Here is a 24,735-nt window from a genome sequence, read left to right on the forward strand (position 1 = left end):
ATAACAAACAATAGCTTCTTTTGCATAATTGATTCTCTATTGATTTATTACCACTCATAATTTTTTATGGTGTCTATTTATAGGGTACAGGGATTTAATCGTCGGCATGAGAATAGACACAAACAAGGTTTACAATCCGCTGTTCAATCAGTCACAGCATTGACTTGCCAAGTTGTTAATGATGAAGGCTTTGATGAAACATATCCATTGCACCATGCCGTCCAAGTTAGTGCCATAACATTTGCTTTTCCTCACAAACCTTAAAAACGTAGTTCATTGTTTTAGAAAAAATATCCGTTTTTCTGCAACATATTGGATTTTTATAATTTTTCTTTGCAAACGTCTCTAATTATTTGACATTTTCTTTTTTGGAAAACATTCACACACAGTTTAACTATTGCGTGCGTCATGTCAAAGAGCAGACTAATTGCCCCTGCAGTGAATGAGCAGTAGAACTGTGTAAACATGTATCAGACTCCACAGGAACATGGAAAGGAGTCAGATGTAATGAGCCACTGTATAATCAATACCTGAGGTGAATGCCACAGGCAGCTTCAATGGCCAAAATCAAAGTTGTCACTCAACACTGCTGTTTACTGCTTCATGCACAGATTGTGCAGCTTAAAGGCATATTGACATTTGTTCTCTTTTTCTAAGACTTCTTGTTTGTTAGTGCTATTAAAAGAGCTTTATAATGGATGCTAAATTGATTCCACGCACACATATTCCTCCTGAAAAGAAGTAAGTGTCCTTAAATGTATCAGTGGAAACTGAATAATCATGTCATTCAGCATCACTGGAGCTATTGAGCGGGTGATAGAAGGAGAGAGCCTAATCAAAGATTCATGTTTTTGTTTGCAGGAACTGGAATCAGTGAGATTGATTTATGGCTTCATTTGCTTGTGCTTGGACAGCAGAGAGGAACAGTGACAGACTGCAGCATAGAAACTAATAGGGGTCCAGAGAAGACTGACCACAATTCTCTGTGTTAATAAAAAAATATAAATCAGGCGACAGATTGATAGAAAAACCGTGCAGAGATGAAGTGGTGAATATTAATGAAGGGGTCTGTACATCACAGCGTGACGGTGGTGAGGGGATTTAAATTTGGTGAAATGATCTACAGCATTTGTGGATGGGTACCTTGGTGCACATGCTCCCACTGGAAACCACATCTTCTGATTGGTAAACATATCTTTCCATGTCACCATCATTGTCATTCAGCAGGAGCGTTCCAGCAGCCACAACACATGCACATGCACATGCTTACACCAGCGTCATATACCAACCTGACTGGGACCATAATGCATTTGTTGGCCGAGGTCATACAACCAAACCTCTTCTGCAGCCATCTGATTGATCGTTTTTCAGGGATGTGCTCGCTGCCGGATCCGCTCTGCAGGCAGCAGGCGACCTTTTGACTCCTGCTGGTTGTTTACCTTACCTGAAGATAATGTGTCCTCACACAAAGCAGCACAGCAATGTTGTGCCTTATTCCCTTTGCATGCAATCTGCCGACAAAGACCTTGTCCATACATTTAAAGCGCACATTAAAAGCATCAGCGACGTAGAGTGGAGGCATCCATCATCAGCCCGATTAATTTGGTTAAAGACATGCCTCCGCTCTGCCGTGAGAGGCCCTGGAGGAGCAATTATGTCATTTAGAGTCAATAGAGATGCATCTCTCTTAGCTTAATGGGTCTATGGAAGGATGGCATTAAAAAAACAATAAGGGATGTGCCACACCAACCTATTCTCCAAGACCAGAAGAAGTCCAAGTCCAAACTTTAAAAAAGTTAGTCAGGAATCAGAATAGAATAAACATCCATCAGTGCTACCTTGCCATCCAGATGTTTTGCTGCTGGATTTGATGAGATTATCTTTCTTAAAAACATTTGGTGGTCATGGATAAATTAATTGTCCCTGATGTGACGTGAGTAAAATGAGAATATTTGAGTGACAAGGAACGTAGAGCCGGCGCTGTGTGAATGGGTGAATATGAACTTAAAACACTTTGAATTGCCATGAAGACTAGAAAAGTACTTCAACGTCAATTTGCTTTTTTTATTAACCTTTTTGAAAATCTTAAATTTGTTTTTTTCTCTTTCTTTAACATTGTGCGATTGGAGATAGGTGAGATTTCGTGAATATTTCAAGGATCTTGACTTAAAAAAAACCCAGACATGTTTAGAGTGTTTAGAGTAGAGTTTTATGAATGTGTGTAACTTGGTGCAGATCCAATTAAAAATCCAGATCTATTGAATTTGAATGTGGTTTTATAAGGGGACTGTTGACAGAGGTATAAACTCTGAGTGCCACTTTAGTCTTGTTTTTATTGTTCGTATACATTTTATATTAACATCAATATGTTACAACACTGTACATCATAACGCGGACTGTGCTCTCCTCATAAAACAACATATACCCTGGGCCTATTGAGCTTAACAGTGATGAATAATGGGACGATAAAGCCTTTAATGGGCCCACTAGAATTTATCAGATGCAGACATTGGCCTTACTCAGCAATAAAACGTTGGGCAGAACCTGGAGCCTGCTGATTTGCTCTGTCCATGATTAATTGAATTAAAGTCTCAAAATCAGTCACAGATGTCATCTTAAAAGCGGCTGAGAGGTCCTTCAGCTGTTATTTATAGAGGGTATATTGAACAAGCACTCCAGAGTGTGGTTGAAGCATCTTTAAATCTTCATTGTTTGGTCCGATCACACCTCGACGCCGAGACACCGTTTAGTACTGTTTGCTACTGAGCAGATGAAACGTCATATTACTCAAGAGTTACCAGATTAAAGTCATAGCATGCAGAGTATAATTTTCTCATATAACATGAAAAGGAGTTCTTTGATTCACCAACCTGGCATGAGAGTTACTGATAGTAATATGCAGTTAGAATGGGTGGCATGGTGGTGCAGTGGTTTCACCTCACAGCAAGAAGGTTCCCAGTTTGAGTACTGGATCGGCTGAGGTCTTCCTGTGTGGAATTCTCCCTGTGTCTGTGTCTCTGGCTTCCTCCCAAAGTCCAGAAACATGCAGATTTGGGTTAGTGTCATATATGTTGGCCCTGTAATAAGCTGATGGCCTGTCCGGGGTACCACCACCCCCGACCCTCACAGGATAATTGGTATAGACAATGGATGAATAGAGTTAGAGCCTTTTTTCCTCCTAATGAGAGATTTTGACATTTAGGTGAATGCTGCTGCACCTGAACACTGTCACATTCTTTACTGGTACCTTGTTAAACTGGAATTACAGTTTTCACTTTTAAAACTTTGTCTTTTTTATGAGATTATTAGTGTCACTCTGAACTTGATGAGTTCTGCTGACAAAATGCTGAGGTGTAGAAGGCCAACAACATCTAATCAATAATGATGCAGTCATTTAAAGTCTTTACTGATTGGTTCACATATCCGACCTTTACCAAAACCACTAAACCCCCTTTGAAGATATTGCACAAGATCAAGAAACAGTAACTAACACCAACAGTATTTAAACCACTCACCAGTGAATCATCACACTTGGTTGAATGCCTTTATCATGTCTTAAAAACTTTGAATACGAGTAACAACACCAACAGGATGTTAAATAATGTCAGAAATGCTGCACTGGACATGTAGATGTGTTTGCTTCTTCCACAGTTTTGAGGATTTTTACACTATTGGATCATTTTGAAAATAAAAATGTAAATCAATTGTTAATGTGATTATTCTGAGTCTTTTTTCTTTTAACCTGTATTGCACAATTCAAAGTGTAGTGACTTTGAAAATGTGGAGACACATTGGGAAATGTGTCTCCACATTTTAATCATTAAAACACTATATACCCCACATACTTGATTAGTATGATAGTGAAGATGCATTCATAATTAATAAGAAAACGCTTTAGCAGCCACAAAGGCCCAACACACATTGAAAAAGTATCATCATATCCTTTAATAGAATACTACAACATCACATAATCCATAAATAATATAGTGAATCAAAAGTGTAATGCATGTTGAGGCGATGCAAGTCATGTAGATGATAAAAACATATGAAAAGGACACTTTAAAAGATAGGTACAGTAGATGTCTGTTCGCTCATCATTTCAATATGTTATGTAACCCTGTCTATGATGGACATATCAAAATATCTGAGCGCAAAGATACAGAAGGTTGCATGATGGACATCATTCCTCGCCTCAACACAAAGAAACAGAAACTGTGTGAAAGAGCGAAATCAGCCCTCATCTGTGAATCATGTCTCAGAGTTTTTGTTTAACATTTTAAAAGCAGAGGCGTAATGTGAACAAAAGATAAGTAGAAAGTATTTATCTTTATTCATCAGTGACACTTGGCTGGGGGACAAATCTGTTTGCAATGCACATGTGACACCATCACATGCTCTTTGAGAAACATGTTGCTGGTTCTACCTGACAGTTTGGTTCTTCCCTATAACAGTTTTAAATTGTTTAGAATATAGGACAAGATGGTGAATATCCCTCGTACGTTTGAAGGTCTTCTGCACAATTTAAGCTACAAACTACCAGTAGATGTTAGCAGGTGTTAGCGGCCATTAGCGGATGTCAGGGACGTAACTTCAATTGTGCACAATAGGGTCATCAAGTGTTTTGGTCTTGTGGTCAACGATACAGGCCGAACTTGAGGGTACGCTGAGGCTAAAGGTAAATCTGACTGGCTACTGGCTTGTATGGCAGCACTATGTACTACTTGTATGGCCATGTGGCCCACTCAGTAGATCAGACATCATTACGTCTATGCCTTTTTAAACTAAACACTTAGAACATAGGGCAAGATGGAGAATATCCCTTGTGTGTTCTACCGCACTATTTAATGCCTACCACCAGTTGATGTTAGCGGATGTTAGTGACCAACAGGGGATGTTAGGGACATGTCTTTAGTTGTGTACCTTAGCGTCATCAATATAAACCTGATGTCTAACGTTTTTTATTTTTATCTAAATCTAGAATGGCTTTTGAAACAAATCTTATGAGAACAGATTTTAAATATTGATCATCTATATCTTGTTTGTGAACTGTACTTGCAACAGTTCGTGATTTCTTGATACCACGGAGAAACTAACGAGATATTAACCATTGTTTTCTGTTAATTGTTCCGTTACTTTTATAAATAGAATTTTATATGTATTCATACACAAAATGAAATCAAGCCCAACTATTTTTTTCTTCCAAATTATCTGATGATGTTTATAACATTGTGAATTGAATCAGACTAAATCCAGCATCCTTGGAGCTGCTTCAGAAATGAGCATAGCTTCTATTGTTGATATAATTAATACGTTTATTCTGTCACATAAAGTTAGAGATGACTGAAAAATGGCAACAATATAATCATAACATAAAACAGCCAACGCAAATGAAGCAGCTACAGATGAGTATCCATTTTCATTGCTCTTTCAAAGATAATGAATGAATTGTTTGGGAACAGATAAATGGATATGTTTCAAACAGTAATCTTTTACTTCAATCATGACTTCAATCATTTTTTCAAAGAACCCATTTTACGGAAACATCCCTATTGAATCTAACAGGCTTTTTCAGAAGAGAAGTGGATGGAGGGAATTTTTTGTTATGGTCAGACTGGATTTACAGAAACCATTTGACACAGTAGATCACAGCATTTTATTAATCAAATTAGGAGCCATGGGTTTCAGTGAAGTGACCCTGAATTGGATTCATTCATACCCATCATATCCTACTCAACTGGTAATTGTTAATGGGACCCTTTCAAAGTCAAGAATCATGGGATGTGGGATGCCACAGGGTAGTATACTGGGCCCTTTATTTTGTTTTCTATTATATAGGCCTATAAATGACTTAAAAGCAGCCACCTCCTGCAATCATTTTTTATGGTAGCACATAAAAATAAAGATTACAAATGTTGCTGTTATCTATCTTAGTGAGAAAAAGAAGAATTAGATGGTTATCAGATAAAAGATTATCCCTAAACATGGGAAAATCTGAAGCCATTTTTGAGGAGTGTGTGTGTGTGTGTGTGTGTGTGTGTGTGTGTGTGGGGGGGGTTCTAAAACAAAATTTGATTTCAAAGTTAAAGTTTAGAAGTTCCATATAACTGCTAAACACAATGTAAATGATCCTGTCATCATTCTATGTGCAGAAATGTGGTAAAATATGAAAATATGGCTTTAGAAGCCCTCACCAAGGTATATGAAATCTCTCTGTACAGCTTAATTCTTCATATATTAGCTGAAGCTCTAGTCAACCACTACACCTTAACAAACACTTTCATCAAGATATCGCTCAATAACAAATTTCTTAAAAATATGGTACCAAATTACTGAATTTCTCATAGGCTAAGACACAATCATAGCTTCTTTAGAAGAGATAGCTTGCCAAATTTAATTTATTGATTCAGTAGCCTACTGGACAAAAAACATTTTTTCAAATTTGAAATTGAGTGTTTCAAAAAGCTAATTCAAAGTGGCCTTAAAGTAATGGTTACAAAGTACCATGTAGCATATTCCTACTTCCTTGCCGTCTTGTTCTTTTTGTTCCTTATCTTTTGGTGTGTGTGTGTGTGTGTGTGTGTGTGTGTGTGTGTGTGTGTGTGTGTGTGTGTGTGTGTGTGTGTGTGTGTGGGGGTTACAGATACAGGCCGACTCATAAAACATTTGGTACTGTTGCAGACTGATGCTCAGGCTGAATGACTCCTCTGCTCCTGTTGCTGTAGCAGCAGATGAGTCAGGGCAGATGAAAGAACCACAGCCTCATCTACAAACTCTGGCTGGTGAAGAAGAGGACTCTTTAGCCAACTAGCGAGCACAGCTTTACATATAATTATCACAATATAAACCCTCATAAATATAAAGTAATTCCAAAGTAAACAAGTGTGTGACGGGATAGACCAAAAACAGGAGTTAAAAGTGCAACAAGAGCACAACATAGAGGGAAAGAGTTTAGATGATGTTATGGAAGATAAACGTTATCAGACCATTAAATCCACTGATTACACTGTGGTAAGTAATAAATAGCAATATAATTTTGATTGATGTTTAACTGTTTGCTGCATTAAACATTGGCCTGTAGCTTGCACCCAACAATGGTCCAGTTATCCAACACAGTGAAACTATATTAAAACAGTGAATAAGGTTATAAGTCTATGTCTCAAATAAAACAAAAAACAAGATTGTGACCTTATCACATGAAAAAAATAATAGATGTGCTTTGATTTTGGTTGAAATATATTGATTGCGTCACTTTTGCAGGAGAGAGAGGAAGAGAACAGGAGGAGAGAGCAGAGGAGGAGTGAGAGTGACGGATGAAAGATCTGCTGGAGAGGTGAAGAGGAGGAGAGAGACAGAACAGACACAGAGTTAATGCAGTTTGCCATCGTTAAAACCATAGACTGTAAATATACAGATGGACGACATTACAGCTTCCCAAAAGTGAAGCCAAAGCACACCTGGTGGCACCCTCCCCCATGTTAGCAGGTGGGACATGGACCAAACTAAAATGTCAAAGTACTGATGAAATACATTTTTAATAAATGTTTACATTTACATTTTAGGTAGTTCTTGTTTCATTTCTGGATACTGGGAGGAAGGGGGGAAGCGTTGTTTATCTTTAAATATAGTCATCACAAAATTTTCTAAATTAAACAAAGCATTAGCGATATACAAACAATCACATGACTGTTTCATTAATGTGAAGCATCTTCTTTTTTCTCAGGGTTTTACTGCGGCTGCTGAAAATAGATATAATAACACAGTCGAATTAGAACTCGGATTGTGCTAATTTTTATTTGTTCTATTTAGTTTGTTTTAATGTTGTTAAAGTCTACACACCATACCATAAGCTTTTCGATAGAGCACAGTGTCTTATGTTTTATCTTTATTTTACTCTGAAAGATTCCCCGGCTGAATTTTTGACCACAGTCATCCTAACACCACCTCTGCACAGATCCAGATCAATTAAGCCTGTGAGAAAACCCAACCTGACAGTGCTCACAGTCAAAGCTTGACAAGCACGTGTTGTGATTTTTCTTGTGTTTCATGTTTAAAGCAGAGAGCAAATTATTAATGAAGCCAAACATTAATTATCATCACTTTTTTAATCAGTAAACTGGAGTTTACAGATATTTGCATCTCGTCACTGTGTAGCAGCCCTATAGTTTAAATGAACATCTATATTTCATGAGTGTAAACTCTTCAGCATAATTACAGAAAAACATTTCCTGTAAACATGATGCATATGATTCTGCTGGGTCCATTAAAGTTGGATTGAAATGTATTATGTTTTCTATTTAGAAAGAATAAATCATTATTCTTCCATTTTCCTTCCCACCATGTGGTTTGGGCTCGGGTTGGCTGTAACTCCCTGGAAAATTCACAAACACATATAGGGCCAATAAGCCTTTAGGGGATATTCCTCTGCGTAATTATTTTTCCTCGACTGACGAGCAGGAAGCAGCGTCTCACTCTCTCTCACAGTCTCCTGGATGGAGAACTGAGCTAATTACGCCACAGATTCAAGTGAGCAGAGTGAATCGTAAACACAACATATCCCACAGCAGATTGCGAATAAATGCAGTCATTGTTTTAAACGCATGAATTAAACCCCTGATGTCACAATCGAAGTGTACATTAACCGCGGCACCACAGGAACATATGCCTGGAGTAAATACTCGTAATGCAGCGCCACAGGCTCAATTAGTGGAACATTCATTACAGTGAACGCTGCTCATGTTATTCTGACGGCACTTACGTCGTTAATGACAGTGATTACCTGTAGAGGAATACATTAGTGTTTTCACATGTTAACGATCAAGGTACCATATGTAAATGTCTCTATACATTCACGGCTCCTATGAGCTCCATAATCAGGAGTAATGGGAATTAATTTGTTTCTGTGCAATGCAAATTTAATTTGACCTCCAACCAGGTTGTGTTTTCACATCTGTCTGTATGTTTGTCTGTTGTGAACAAGATTCCACTGAAGCTACTGAATGGATTACTTTGAAATTTGGTGGAAGGATGTGATATGAGTCAGGGAAAACCCCATCTAATTTTGGTCTTTAGCGCCTTGGCAGAGTTATGCACTCTACTGAATACCATTGGTTCTATGTTTTTGAGTGTTTACTCACCGACTAAGGTCACACCTTGAGACTTATACTAAGGCAGACTGGCTTCACAATCAATACAACTCCACTCTCATGCTAGCGGATCAACAGATACATGGAAACAGAAAATGTTCATCTTCCACAAGGCTATTGCAGATAACAACTTCCTAGGGTCATTATCACCGAGCATGTGTTTCTCACTTGAATCATTTGAAAGCGAAGGCAGGACCAAGGCGAGTGGACATTATCTAATAATGTTTGCTGCTGAGCAGAGAAGGCCGAGTGGTTGTGATGAGAGAAATTGTCCCAGAGCCTGAAGGTTACAGTACACACACCAACAAGATGGTGTTATACAAGACCCCATCAAAAATGTTTACACCACCGTAAAAAGAAATAGATATAGCGCTCTTTGTCAATTACATTTAGTCAGCTGGGAGCAAAGCACCTCATTAGAACATGCCTTGATTTCATCTGAGACCTCTGAGACATTGCACTGAACACATGAAAGGAAATTAACATTCAGCATCAACGCTACAAGAACAGTTTGGGAGATGAGAGAAAAATAAAAGATGAAATACCAAAGGACACATTCAAAACGTCCAAATTAATCACCATCAGATTAAAAGCATGAGGCGAATTTATATAGCTGGTTTCAACTTTCTGTAGCTGCAGCTACAACCCTCTGCACAGGCAGAAATATTTTAATGTGACCACAATCCATTGTTGTGAGATTTCTAAAACCACAAGAAATTGTGTGTAGCAGCTTCAAACATGCCAAAAAAGCTTTTCAATCTTTTTACAGTTTGTATTGTTTTGAGGTTTGGACAGTTTGGACATGACCTTTAGTTTTCCATTATCTTTTCTGCTAGTCAGCATTTTATCCAAACAGCCCCAATCTCTCCACTTATTTTGACATGACTGGTCATAAGACTCCAGCAATTATGTTTCTTTTTTCTTTCCAAAAAAGATTAGGCTGGTGAGATTTGACCCCCTTGTCAGGACGTATTACAGATCATGAACGCTTCTAAAACACAGTGGCGACAAATGAAAAGCTTCACATTTCAGAGTCCTGGTTGCCTAGGAACACCGTACAGTGTATTATAAAATACAGCCGACTCCCAACAGGTACCATCACCAGCATTTTGCTCAAAAAACCACTTGGCTTCATACAACAGCAACACTCTTAATAAATACTTAACATAAACAGTTGGCTCCAGTTTTTTCTTTCTTCTGAATGTCCAGCGATTACATTTCATGTAAGATACGACAAAGCTATTTACAACTTCATGTGAGCAATTTACACTGTTTTTTTTTAATTTACAGACATTCACAACAGCCATTTATTTGTCCTTAAATTGGCTTATGGCTTCAAGTTGTTGAAAGCAGTGACTCAGATCACAGACTGAAAAAAGCAGGATGAGATGCACCATTTCCATATAAGTCAGTTTAAAGTCACACATATTCAGCGGCTGCACGTGGAGATGTTATCAAAACAGAAAAGTAGCAAAGAGAGAATTCCTGGCAGCTGCGCCGCAGCCGAATGCAAGAAGTGACACGGTCATGCGTCCACATGCTGGTTAGGTGACTTTGAATGGAATGTGTTTTAAGCAAAACAAGTGCACCCGGAGCTGAGTAGACTGCTTCTCATTAACGCTGCATTAGAGGGACTACTCTCGTCTCCCATTGCACAATATCCTTCTGTGTCAAAATATTCATTTTTTTTACTTTTTCACACCTCTTCCAAGACAGTCCTGCATCCACTTTCACATCCGTCCAATCTGTCCTGGCTTCACGGCCTCACCGGAGCAATTCTCACGTCAAAGGTCGCCTCAGCCACTTTGTGCTTTATGAAGGTTGCTGCTGTCCGGGCTCTGCTTGTTAAGCGCGTCCAGTGCATTCTGATTCTCCTTGCGACCCTCCAGGGAGCAGTTGGACATGGCGTTGGCCACGATGCAGAACTTGCGGAGGAGGATCTCCCTGAGGAGCAGATAGACCCACGGGTCGAGGATCTGGTTGAGGGAGGCCAGGCGGATCGCCGTCAGGAAGAAGTTGCAGTCCAAGCTGACGTCCCGGCTGGAGGAGTTAGTGGATATCCCCACTTTGGAGTTGCAATGGTGGGAGGAGGCCTGGGTGGAGATCATCCTCAGCATCAGCACCTGAGGGGGAGAGGGAGAAGCAGGCACGGGTTTGTACCAACAGAGGCATGACGGACAACTGTATGATTCGGACACATGGCCTAAAGTAGCTTAAACTGAGAGAGTTAGTAGAAATATTCAGGGACAATCTTATAGGAGAAAAACATGTCCACCCTGTAAGTACCACCACCGTTCTGTCACTGCTACCACAGTGCTGTGGCTTCTATTAATATCACTCTTTGGAACTATTAAGTGTGTGCCAGACAGTGCATGACCTCATAGCACACTGAGCAGACCCCCCAAACAGGACTCGGCTAAGTGGATTGCTCCGTAATGGCAGCAGCATTTCAAAGGAAATACATGTGACAGCCAACTGTGACTTTGTGTGTTTGGAGCAGAGAGAAGAAAAAGTAAATAATTTACAAGCATGAACGCTAAATATATTTTGTATTAAATCTTCAGTTACATCAAGCCATGAATGAGCACAGCAACTATCTGTGTACAGGGATGATACAGTTACACGGCATATTGTGGTAAAATTCCTGATGATTAGTGGCACCATTTTAATCTAATAACCGTGATTACCATGGTGATTTGTTTGCTACTCTAACAGCATGAGCTGCTAATGGTGTGGACTTACTTTGCTCATAATGCTTTTGCTGCTTTTAGAAGCACTTTTAATTTGCTTATATGAGGTTTTATTGAAACCTGCATTACAGGAAGTTGTCATTGTGAAGCCAAAAGCTTCTTAAGCAAGTTTAAGCCAGTTGCTTCTTCACTGATAATGTTACACATTTGATATGCTGTTGGTGCTATAGTCATATTTTTATTGACAATAAATATACTACTCAAATCTACAACTTGGTGAAATTACTTCAGTTTGTCTATCACTTTTTGAACATTGTCAGCGCATTTTAAAAACACTGTGATATGATTACAGTGATCATTTTGGTCACTATAATAAAAGGTATTATTATATATCATTGTTGTTGTTGTTGTTGTTTTTGTTGTTATGAACTGGTGCTGCTCTCATTTATAAATACTTATTTCCATTGTAACAACCAGTCTGACTGAGCTTAAATATGACTAAACAGTTCCTGGTCCCTCTCTTCTCTCCTCACTTCTCTTCTCTCATCCCCAACCAGTTGAGTCAGATTTCTTCACACACTGGTTGAGTCTGGTTGGGTTTCTCTATAATATGTAGTGTAAAGTGCTTTGCATGCTAATGCATTGGCTGCAGTGCATTGCCTATAAATAACGTACCAGTAAAGGGGACCAGCACACGAGCAGGACGCACATAATCCCTAACAGCTGAATGACGGTCTCCGTGGTGAGTCGCTCCCACTGTTTGGAGGACTGAGACGTGCCAGACTTGGTTTTGCACCGGACAATCAAGCCCCGGATCGTCACCACGTTGCAGGAGAGTGTCACCAGCAGAGAGAAAATCCCCAGCACTGCGAAAGTGATGGCGAAGAACATGTTGCCTGGGACTTCTCTGTCTCCGATGCTGATAAAGCACCAGGTGCCCGGCCACTGACGCGTGTACTTCCCGACCCCCGCGATGGGCAGCAGAGCAAAGAGCAGCACCAGGAGCCAGATGGCAGCCAGGGTCTGCTTAGTCACACTTGTCCTCATATGGCTGGAGTACCAGTGTGGGTTTGTTATCGCCATGGCCCTCTCAATCGCCATGGCACTGGCCAAGAAGAGCGCGCACAGGCCAAAAGTTGTCATGCACACGCCGAAAAAGGCGCAAAGCGTGCCCGATGAGTCGATGCGCTCCCAGCTCAGGTCAGCTCTGTAAACTGATATGACTATTGGGCTCGTCAGCAGCTGTCCAAACAGATCAGTGAGCGCCAGAGAGCCAATGCAAAGCAGGAACGACCTTTTCCTTTTGTTCTCCTTCTTTATATAGGAGACGTAGACCAGGATGAGAGCCAGCGAGTTGCCCACCATGCCGGTGATCATCATGGTGATAGGGAAACCCACTGATACGGATCCACAGCTGGAGTTCTTGGTGACATTGTCTTCGCGCAATGTCTTGGAGATGTTGGCGCTCAGCATCTCTACAGCCGATGTTTGCGAGCCCTCCACAGAGTCACAACTGTCCGCAGTCATCCTTTGGGGAAGGATAAACCTACACATAGCAGTGAGCATCCCGTGTGAGTCTCCAGCATCCTCTCGCGCTCCACACTGCTCCAGCTGAACGCACTGTTTGGAGGCGCGTCGGCTCCTTTACGCGCTGGAGGCGGGACTTTGCGCAGAGAAGCGCAGCACGCAGCTGAGGGTGTGTGTGGTTTAAATAGATTTAACAAATCCTAAGCATGACTCCTGGAAACTTAAAGCGATGTTTGCCTTACGATGACCCTAGTATATTAACTATGGCTGCAGCACCTCAGTGGAACAATGTGTCTGACACGCACCTGCTGCCCACACTGTTCAACATGCCAGATAGTATCAACAAATCATGGAGAAGTGAACCACAGATGAGATAAGGAACAAAAAAACCTGCTGTGGTCCTGGAAACATAACCCTTAACCATCTGAAAACACCGATATACCATTGTAGGCGCTAATAAAAGTGAGATTTTGGCTATTTAATCAAATACATTCGGCTAATGGAGATTTTTGGAGGAACTTCACATTAAAGGACATTCAATTATGCAGAATTTTATTTGAGCAATATGTTTCATAATGGTTTTAAAGTGTATCTCCTTTCATAAATATGTTCCGTGCCTGTGCATTTATTATTTTAAATGAATTAGGCTCAAATTATGAGAAATGAGAAACTTGCTGGGGTGGCAGGAATATATAGCCCACACTAATCAATTAGTCAATATTAACTTGGAAAAGACCCCAATTAAAGATAATTGACCTCAAATACGTTACATTACCGTGGCACATGAGTTAAGAATCGAATATAAATTTCTAATGGTGGCATTAGAAATCCATGAGTTGGTTTTATTTCTGCATATGTAGATATTGTTTTTTCAGCCAATCAGCCTGTAATGTGGCCATAATAAGCCATTACAGATTGTGTGGTACTTTACATTTTTTAACTACAACATTAAGAAATACTGCCTTTCTTTATTAACCATAATGAATGGTATTAATATGCGTGGCAACTTAACACTGAACACAGCCAGTTTTCTTAAAGATTAGAATTTCAGAAACTTACATAGACAGATGCTTATCACCAGTTGTGCCACTTAGATCCAGGATATCCAGTGTTTACACAGTGATGCTGATTAAACTGCAAAAGTCAATTCCTCTGAGCTTCGAACTTCAGTCTCTCGGGTGCTGCTCTTTACAGGAACTGTCACTGTACTGCTGACTGATGTGGCTTTTTGATTGGGGCCTACAGCGATTGAGTATAGTGCTTTTTAATCTGGTGCTTTATGTGTGGCATTAATGTGACCGAGCTGAACCTTTGACAGTCTGCAGAATGAGCAGGCATGTTGGTAGTTGCAGGCAGTTTGGGTTTAGCCAGGTTTGACTTGTCCCTCACACAATCGCACAGCATGAGTGTGGATGCAGCCTGGACCGGGGCTGAGGAATGGTTTTCTGCAGCAGGGTACAAAGTGGTCCATTACTAACTGTGTGTGCTCTGACTGCTCCCTGCTTCGCTGTAGAGTCTGTTACTGACACTGCACTGAACTCAGAGAGCAGAACAGCTGCTGGTGGTGGTGGAGAGGGACACCCTGCTGCGCTCGCTTACACTCACACATTGAAGGGAGAGCTTGTTCTTAATAATAACTTAACCTGTATAGCACTTCTCAATACAAGTTACAGAATAAAAAATAATAATAATAATCATCACATGATAAAAGCTGTTTCGTAAAGATGTGTCTTAAGACGTGAGATACGACAGGTAACCAATTCTAATCTCCTCTGGTAGATTCTTCCTACTTCTGACTGGTTCCTACAAGTCACAACTTTTCATCTATAAAAGTCTGGAATTAGATTGTACAAAGCTGAGAGAGCAATGCATTTGTATTGGCTGCAGCTTCATTAGATTACACAGATATCATTTTAATCACCAATACAGATGTGATATTATTGTAGGGTTGTTCCTTTCTGAGTGGTTTTTTACTATCTGCAGTAAACTTTGACACGATGTTGAATTTACACACCATCTCGTTTAAATAACCCCTGTGGGCCTACCACGCTGCATTAGCTTTGTGAATAAACCAGTGCATTCAGCCCAGAGTACCCAGGGCAGCAAAGTGCCACCTGTTGACCAAACAGAGAATGACAACACTAAATGAGGAGAATTGCCCAGAGTTCATCTGTTCAGTTCTTGGCCTACGTTTGTATTTTGTCTTTAGTTATTAGTTTCAAGATTGACATGATTATCCAAATTGTCAGACTGTAAATTAGACTTATTTAGCAGAATTACAGAAATAACCCCCTTACTAACCACTTTAAGCTGTTTCAAAACATACGTACGATTTGTGTTGTGAAACATTTTAGTGCATTTTCTCCATCAAAACAATAAAGCTGGTCTATTTACACTTAGACAAACATGATAAATAAATATGCTCCGTCATCTGCTTAAGTGTCTGTGTTTGTAGAACCTTCGCTTCATTGGAAAATCACAACAAATTGCAGCTGCACTTGAATTGTTTTTAACAAATCAGCAAATTAATGTTTGCACAAATATGTTTATGTCTAAAATATGAAACAGAATTTAGCTATCTCCCAATAGATTATTGGGATCTAGAGGTGGTCTGATATGGTTTAGATGGACAACATATTTATATATATATTCCCTTCCCAAAATAAAGGTTTAGCAAAACTTTAAGAGTTTTAGTCTTTCAGACATCAAATATTTATTCATGTTTCAAACCCAGAAGTAATAAATCTCCTTTGGGATCACAGGGATCCTTCGTCCCTGCCACTATTTTGGAGCGGCTTGGGGCTGATAAGTTCGGGGCCTCCTGCTTGAAACAATGGGTGCATAAAAAACAAGTTCTAAAAAATGTCAGTAAAATATATATTACTGTAATGTCCTAATATTGTATATATACATATATGTAATATACTCCACATGAAGTTTCCTTGACTGATAAAAATGGGTAAATGTAAACAATTGTACTACTAACCTGTTAATAGTTTTAATATATATACACAGATTTAACAACTGACCATTAAAAGAACCATTCGTTAGATGGCGCCTTCATAAACTTCCATTAGATTACTGTGTTACTATCTCTGACATCTCTAACAAACATCAAAACAGTGCTCGGCGTCAAATACAATCCTTACCTTGGTCAAATAAAAGACAAACAATAAACAATGGCGACAGGATTTTATTTACACGTGTACACTCTAGTTGTTTCACCAGTAAAAAGACTGTAATGGCATTCTACTATTAATTGGGACAAAAGGGTTGTTACTGTTATAACTTTTTGCACTAATCTGGAGAACAAAAATCTGTCTTAATTTGAATTAGTTTCAAAGGTGAAAAAAGAAGAGGGATAACTGAGTTGTTAAGTAGGCCTCAACTGTGTTAAGCAAAATAAAATAAAAATGTAGTTCATGCATCCGTACGTACACATGAAGCATTTTTTCCATTGACCAAAGAATGTTGAACTTTCTCCATTTACGCAAACCAAGCAATATCAAAAAGGAAAATACTTACCTTGAAAACACAAAAACAAAATTTGCATATATCAAGAAAATCAAACAAACGGGCCAAATGTCATTGCTACATCTCGTTTTCTAACTTGGTGCTTAAGTACTTTTTTACTCTTTTCTTAAAAAAATTAAAATTAAAATTTGACTGCATGTAATGACACAACAAAGAAAGAACCGACTTTTAAAAACACAATCTCAGATGTTTCCCCGCACCAAAAAAAATTATAATTTCATTTTCCCCCACAGTTGAGTAGAATAAAATGTACTGCCATTAAGATATTAAGCATTTAAATGGGATACAGCCTCTTCACAGTTTATCTGATTTTCTTATAGGACCAGTTATGTTTATTGGACACCTATAGTTACACTTGTCACAGGTTGGGGGTGTATATGATTTTGAAAAGGAGCATGGTTGGTAACGGAGAGAATTCACGCTGCCGCCGTTTTCTTTTAAGGGAAATAAGACTTTGGGAGGTTGTGTGAAAATGAACAGCATACTCAATGGATGTGGTTGTTTTTTTTTTCCTTACAACACAACATGCACTTGTACTAAGGTTCCTTTTGTCGTTTTTAAAAGGCTGCAATAAAGTTATGCCTTTTTTGAACTGGAGCCAGAATGTGAGGATCCGGAGGACTGGCCACGGCACCTGAAATCACACAAACATCATGGGAAGAAGAACAAGGTCAGCGGGCGGCTCAGTTATTGATGATTCAGTTGTGCAAACAAAAAGTACGATAAAAAGAAAAATATATATATATATATTTAACAGGGCAAAATGTGAACATATTTCTGTGAATTTTAACTCTTATAAGCGAGCCGAGAGACAATAATAATCAGTGCCAGTGTGGTATTCCGCAGAACCCAAACCTTTCGGACGAACGTGATCTAGAGCGCCTGCGTTTCCTCCCTCCAGATGAGGACCTGGAGCGGCTGCGCTTCTGTGTCCTCTCGGGTGAGGAGGAGGGCGAGCGGGACCTCTTCCGGGGAGAGGAGCCCTTTCCAGACCTGGAGCTGGATCTTTTGGAGGAATAAACCAAGCACTGAGGTCAGTAAGGTCCAGGCAAGAGCATCACCAGGATGGGCATTTATCAAGCTTCTCTGAATAAGGTCACTGACTTATGCTTCGGAGAAAAAAATCTACCCTGAACGGTGTATATCTCACTGATTGAAGTAAATATTTAGCTTTAAACACGAAGAGATTTAGAACACCACTGCTGAGAGATGCTTGATGAAGACCCCAGAGTCTATTCAGCCTTCTGAGCCTTTGTAACTTTCAAACTGAAACCAAAACTGCAGTATTTCAATTGTGGCCTGACTGACACCAGGAGCAAAACCACATCAAGTGATTGAAACCCATCCTAAAAGTTTGACTCGTGACCAAAATAACAATCAGCAGATTGAAGAAGAGTGACTCTGTGTGGAGTAATCACAGTGCAGCCTGTGTTCAAACTTTAACTAGTGAATAGGAGTGCTCTGGAGCGTACAGCCCCACACATACATACACTCTCTAAAGGGAGAGAGTGCATGCCACCTCATTCACCTGGAGTGGGACCTGGAGCGAGATCCAGATCTGGAGCTGGATGAGCTTCTAGAGCCAGATCTGAAAGACAAAAAGACAGAATCTTTCCAATATTTTCCAAACAGAAACACGGCTACATAAGTAGTTAATGTAGCAATTCACAGGTCAACTATTTAACTTTACTTTTTTTGACAGCAACTAGTCTCACTAGAACATATTCAGATGACAAACAATATATATCTGTGGGTTGACTGCAGTAATAGAAAGATAACAAATATTACAGAATCTAACTGAAGCAGGTGAGTCAATAGATAAAGAATGCATAAGTAAAACGTTGTGAGTCTTTGGAGCAACACTACAGATAAACAATTCCTTCCATCTTAAAACCAAACACAATAAATATCATTAAAAACAATAATGCCATTTGCACATCACTCATCTAACAGCAGGGGGAGGGGGTTCAGAGGAAGGCACAACAACACGTCAGCAGAACAGGACATTAAATTGATGTTGATCAGTGAATCAGAAGGAAGATTGAACTGATACTGACATTTTGCCCGGAGTTACCCTTGACCTGTACCCTTTTACCTGGACCTCGACCGTGAACTGGAGCTGGAGGAGCGGGACGACGAGCCGGAACGGGACGAGCCCGAGCGGCTGCTCTTTTTCTTGGCTGGCTTCTCTTCTTCATCGCTGGCGACCAGGTCGTACTTTGACAGGTCTCCGTCTTCATCATCATCATCCTGGTGACAGAAGTGTTTTTAATACATTTTTTAATAACATTCATATTTGTTATTGTTTTGATTTGTGCTCTTGAATCTCCAGCCTTCATTCTTACATCCAGTTTGTACTTGGACAGGTCACCCTCTTCCTCTTCGTCATCATCTTCTTCCTCCTCGTCTTCTTCACGTTTTGCAACTACTACTTTCTTTTCAACTTCTTTTGAGGAAGATGTGCTGTTGGGCTTTCCACGAAACTTTTTCTTTTTCCGACCAAACTGCAGTAGAAAGCACAACACATTCCACATCAGTAAATGTAGCATCTGCATATGCAACACATGCAACAATGAATATTGGCTGGTTTACGTGTAGGAAACCATGTGTCTTATTTCAACATATGCCAACTCATCAGAACAAGATTACAAAATGGCTGAAGTGTCTCAATGATCAAACATTACATCCGATAGATGACTCGGCACCATTTTAATCTCACCTCGTCATATTCACCATCAGATTCCTCACGTTCAATGTATTCTACATTCTCCCTTTCATTGAACCCGCCACCATAACCTGTGAGCAGATGAGAGAAAATAAGAAGTCGGGAACTGATGTTCAAAAGGAGAAAGAAACGGGCTAACTGAAGACGTGTCACGTTACCTGTTCTCTCTTCAAGCTTGGCATATTTAGGTGTGTTACACATGTTGCACTCTGACCGTCTCGCCCAGTTCACGTTGCCACATCTTTATGGAACAAGTAGGAAAAAAAACCACGTTAAATATATTATGTCAAAAAGTAAACATGATGAACTTGTGAAATATGTTTAGCAAGCCTCCTTAGGATGTTATGTTGTTATTACTGTCTGTGCTTGTTGTTGGTTTGAATCTTAGTTTATTTGTTTGAGAGCAAAACTATACAAAAACAACACATCAACACATTTTAAACCAGGGGGAAGGAAGTGGTATGGGTCAGGTAGGAAACCATGAAATGTTGGTGCCGATTCAGATCGGGGGTGGATATTTCCAGAGACAGGGCGTTTAACATTTTCACCACTGTCCCATGAAATAATTCATAGATCTTGAATAAATAAACCAGGAACATTTAGGGAACGATATCTATGTGTGTGTACATTTTGGTGCAGCTTGAATTAAAGAGGACTGCTGGACGTTGTATGTGATTTCTGGGTGCCAGTCAAGTTATCATGAACCTCACCTGAGAACAAAAAGTCATGGACTACAAAACCAATGGTCAACTACACGATTTAGCTGTTACTAATTCATGTTTTAATGCAATGAATGTCTTAGACTTCATATCAGATATAACACGGGTGTTTGATGGAGACGCCTCACTGAACGTTACAATAAATACACACGTTTTGCATTGCCAGTCATTTGCACTGAAGAGGCCTCGGCTCTTCTCGGCCAGGGTTTTCCCAATCTCCGTTCCACCTGCTTTCATCATCTTTGCCTCTGTGGTTTTCTCTGTGGAGAAACAAAACAACGTGTGTTAGTAATGGCAGCTTTTCCTGGGAGAAGGTATTCTGCAAGATGTACAGTGGAGGCATAACGGACTCACCCCTACCACATCTGTTACAGCTTGTTCTTCTGGCAAAATTCACGTTACCACACCTGCAAAAAAACACACAGAAGATACGGAGCATGTTACGAAATCATTCCAGCCTAAAAATGGACACGTTCCAACAAACGCACGCCAGTGGATTGGTGATGTTTTAACTATTGTGTTGACGTGCCACAGCACTAGTGAGTTGTGTGTGTGTTGGGGGGGGGGGGCCCTGATCTCTGGCCTCTGCAGCTGGCTTGTCCGTCACTTGTGGCGACGTGAACGCAGATCACACGCAACGTGATACGTCTGACTCCACGTTAAAGTTGCAGTCGTGACAACTTACCTCCTACACCAGTGAAACCAGCACCCACACCAGATCTAACCTCAGCCCACACGAGCTAACGACAGCTAGCATTGTTGTCCAGAAAGTACGCGCGTCTCCCCAACTCAAATCGACCCTCAGTGGCATGAAAACATGACGTGTGGCCCCCCCACTCCCTGATGCATGGTCGATACGTGGCGTTAAACCTGCTCGTGGTGTTGCTAAAGAGCAGGGAACTAAGAAATGAAGGCGACTGTTAGCTTGTGTGCTTAGCTAGCTAGCGTCAGACAAATGCTAAGAGGCCCGAGCTAGCCACCGTTAGCTTGCTAGCACGGTTGACAAATCAATCGGAGGTTTCCACCTGAACCAAAGCACCTAGACTGGACATTTTGGGTTTGATCCACGCGTCAGGGGCACGTACTTTTTATCAGGACAGATCCAGTCTCCGTCGCTGACCCGAAAGCTCTTCCCCGACATGTTGCTGTCTGTTAACATTGGAGCGCTCGATGTGTCCGTGTGAGATCCGTGTGTTCAGTCCACCTCTCTGCGCTGCTGCGTTCACGTGCTCCCCGTACCTCTGGCAACTCAACTTTCTCTGCGAAGGACATCTGGGAAAATATTGACTGTGGTGTTTACAGTGCAAAGCGAATGTGGCCAAGAGTTGTGTCGGGCGTGTGTTTTGGACGCTAATAACACATTTATTATTTTGTACGTGACTTCAAACGATAAGGTTGTACAATAGAAAGCTATTCCTGGAGGTGTTTGAATGCAACACTGACAAAGGACGTAGCTGTTTTGTTGAGAAAAGTTCAAAAGACACATTAAGTGTTTTAATCTAAATACTTAACTGATGGTGTCACACTCACGGGATTCTTTTCTTCAGTCAATAAAAGATGAGAGTTAGTCACACATAATACAAATATCTCCTACAATGCACTATCATCTACACAGTAATATGTAAATAAACCTGCTCTTACACACCAGTGGTCCATGCATCAAGTATAATTCATCAGCAGTTCTTCACATCTGATATTGACAAATGTAACTTTAAAGGTTCAGTGTGTAAGATTTAGGTGAAAGGGATCTATTGACAGAAATCTAATTTAAAATAATCCTAGTGATGTTTTGAAGAGTGTGTTTCATCTAAATTATACAAATTGTTGTTTTAGGGCCTTTAAATTGAAATACTTTGTATTTACATCGGGGGGGGGGTCCTCTCTCTGTAGGCCGCCATGTTTCTTGTAGTAGCCCAGACTGGACAAACTAAACACCCTTTGAGTTTTTATAAAAAGTGAAGGTTACCACAGGTTCTCTTTCATGTTTGTAAGGGGAGGATGATGTGAGGGGTATTCAGCTGCAACATGAAACTTCACCACTTTATGTCACTAAATTCTACACACTGCAACTTTAAAGGTTCAATGTGTTGAATTGAGTGACATCTAGTGGTGAAGTTACATGGGCCTGGAGAATATCATTGTTTTGGTATAGTATTTCAAAACAATATCAAAATATCGTTTTGATTTTGTATTTCACTCACTAAACTGAGGCCTAAGTAAATGTTGATATGAAAAATTTCATAATTTGTTGAGTTAATATTACTTATTTAAATTGTGCTGCCATGTTTCAGAAAGTTTTGAAACGAAAACAAGTTTATTTTTTACGTCTCTCAAGTGTGGTGTTTGTATTGTGGTGGACTAAACAGAACAAGACATCGTGCTGAGTTTACTTAGATGTAAATTCATATTTCATTTCATGTTGAGATTACATATATTAGTGATATAATTAAATGCAGGATATTTTTTGTATATATGTGTATATTTTTTTTCTTTATATATTTGATAAATATTCTAAGGAACACAATTTAATCATTTGTGAGTGAACATTACAAATGTAAGGTGATTGTAATGTCATTTATATTTAGAAATAGAGTTACACTTGAAAGCAACAGTTTTTAATCAAGTGATAATGTTTTGAAATTCATTCATTTTGTATCATTCCTGTGGTTTAAACTGTTTGTTTCCCTATATATTGAATACAAGGTTCGGCAGCTTGTAAAAACGGGGAATGTGACCTGAATATGTGGTTAATGTTGGGGTTTAAAAAGGAAAAGCTGCCTTAGTATTTGTTGATTTAAACAATCAAAGCTATAACTTTAAATACTATAAGATGAAAGATATCGAGGCAGAGACAATGGATGCCTGGGTGACATTTGAGCTCCAGATCAATTAACCCACAAGGTCTCCTCTTAATAAATTCGGACTCATAATTTAGCCGTCTGAAATAAATCCTCAACTGATCCTGCTTGTTCCATCTCCTCACAATGTCAGCTGTAGCCACTAGATGGCAGATAGAGTTAACGTTTAACACCGTACATGTTCACAGACCCTCCTGTTTTATTTTGGTTCCTGTCCTCTGATCGCAGCCTCACAATCATTCTGCTTGTTCCTCTAGATCAGGGCTGTGTGAGGCTGACGTGTAGGGAAACACAACAGTGTGTGTGCTCACATGTGCTTCTCTGCATTTCACATGTAGGATGTGATATATTGTTTATCAAAGCAGGCCTTTGAATAATAATCTATCAACTTAATGCAGGAGTAAACATGATTAAATATAGATTCACATTAATTAGTTTAGCAGATTCTGCTCTTCATTCTATGTCTCAAAGAAACATCTCAGACACTGTTTCCGTGTATTTACAATGTGTATCAATATTTATAGACGAATCAAATTCCCTCTGCATATACCACCAAGCATTGAGGACATTTGCTATAGGTGCTGTATATATATAGGTAAAGATAGGTTAGCTATATTGTTACCTTGTAAGGGAATACAACAGTTTTGGGTTTTGCTTTATGGCACAAAAATGACACACAAAAACCAATTGAGAATATACAAATGTTGATTCTTACAGGTCCTGCAAAATGTCATTAATGTATGTGGTAGGTGATAGTAAAAAGATACTTGTTCAACTCTATGAAGATTTTGGCAATATAAATACACATATCTGGACCCCCTGTTATGGTTCTAAACATGTCAAATATTCTTGTGCTTAAATTGAAGTGTTGGAGGTGTCTGCCAGTAGCATAAATATCAGTAGAAGTACAGTAATGCACCAATCTCTCAAGGAACAGCTTTAAATAATAATGAAGTAGCTATCGTTATAATAACTGCACATGACAAATGTACAATAACCATATACTAATAAATAACAACCCACAATAAACTAACTAAAATGGAAAATAGGGAGGAAGTCCCCTCGAGGTTCTCCAGAGGTCTGTGCTGAAATAATATGAGAAACATGAACGCAATTTTCAAACCACTATTTATAAGTTATGGGAAAAAAGCTTGACCTATTGAAGTTCAGATCCGGTTCTTTATTTGGGTCCTTGACATCTCACAGAATCCAAACAGTAAATATTATCAACAGTTTTTTCCTAAAGAACCATCAATCAAATCTGACTCAGTTCAATAACAGAGTCAGTAGAGTGACACAAAACAATAATACAAAACGAGAAAATGTCACTACTCTAAGAATCTGGGCAGCAACCATGCAGGACATGCACCATGCAGCGTGTTTTAAGTAAACACCATTAATGAAGAAGAAGAAGGAGCAAAGGTGCAGTTATTCCTCGTGCATTTATACTTAACAACTGCTGCACTTAAGTAGACGCTGGAGCTTATGCTGCTCTAGAATTGCCCTTGTCCACCCAATCTGCTGTCAGGTCAAAGTCAG

General features: G+C 39.6%; 2 protein-coding genes across 2 annotated transcripts; both read right to left on the minus strand.

The window, feature by feature from the left end:
- Positions 1 to 7,513: 7,513 nt before the first annotated feature.
- On the minus strand, positions 7,514 to 13,435 carry ptger3 (prostaglandin E receptor 3 (subtype EP3)). The gene is made up of 2 exons (XM_035175759.1): positions 12,509 to 13,435; positions 7,514 to 11,266 (listed from the first exon to the last, which is right to left on the minus strand). Exons 1-2 carry the CDS (start codon positions 13,397 to 13,399, stop codon positions 10,940 to 10,942), a joined length of 1,218 nt encoding a protein of 405 aa, XP_035031650.1. The 5' UTR covers positions 13,400 to 13,435; the 3' UTR covers positions 7,514 to 10,939.
- A 3,100-nt stretch (positions 13,436 to 16,535) lies between these two features.
- Positions 16,536 to 21,579, minus strand: zranb2 (zinc finger, RAN-binding domain containing 2). Its single transcript, XM_035176773.1, has 10 exons — positions 21,424 to 21,579; positions 20,693 to 20,745; positions 20,490 to 20,598; positions 19,778 to 19,860; positions 19,614 to 19,690; positions 19,240 to 19,398; positions 18,990 to 19,144; positions 18,423 to 18,482; positions 17,750 to 17,899; positions 16,536 to 17,528 (listed from the first exon to the last, which is right to left on the minus strand). The coding sequence occupies exons 1-10, from the start codon at positions 21,495 to 21,497 to the stop codon at positions 17,471 to 17,473; spliced, it is 978 nt and encodes a 325-aa protein (XP_035032664.1). The 5' UTR covers positions 21,498 to 21,579; the 3' UTR covers positions 16,536 to 17,470.
- Positions 21,580 to 24,735: the final 3,156 nt, after the last annotated feature.

The sequence above is a fragment of the Hippoglossus stenolepis genome, chromosome 14 (genome assembly GCF_022539355.2).
Source record: "Hippoglossus stenolepis isolate QCI-W04-F060 chromosome 14, HSTE1.2, whole genome shotgun sequence".
In the NCBI taxonomy this organism is placed as follows: domain Eukaryota; kingdom Metazoa; phylum Chordata; class Actinopteri; order Pleuronectiformes; family Pleuronectidae; genus Hippoglossus; species Hippoglossus stenolepis.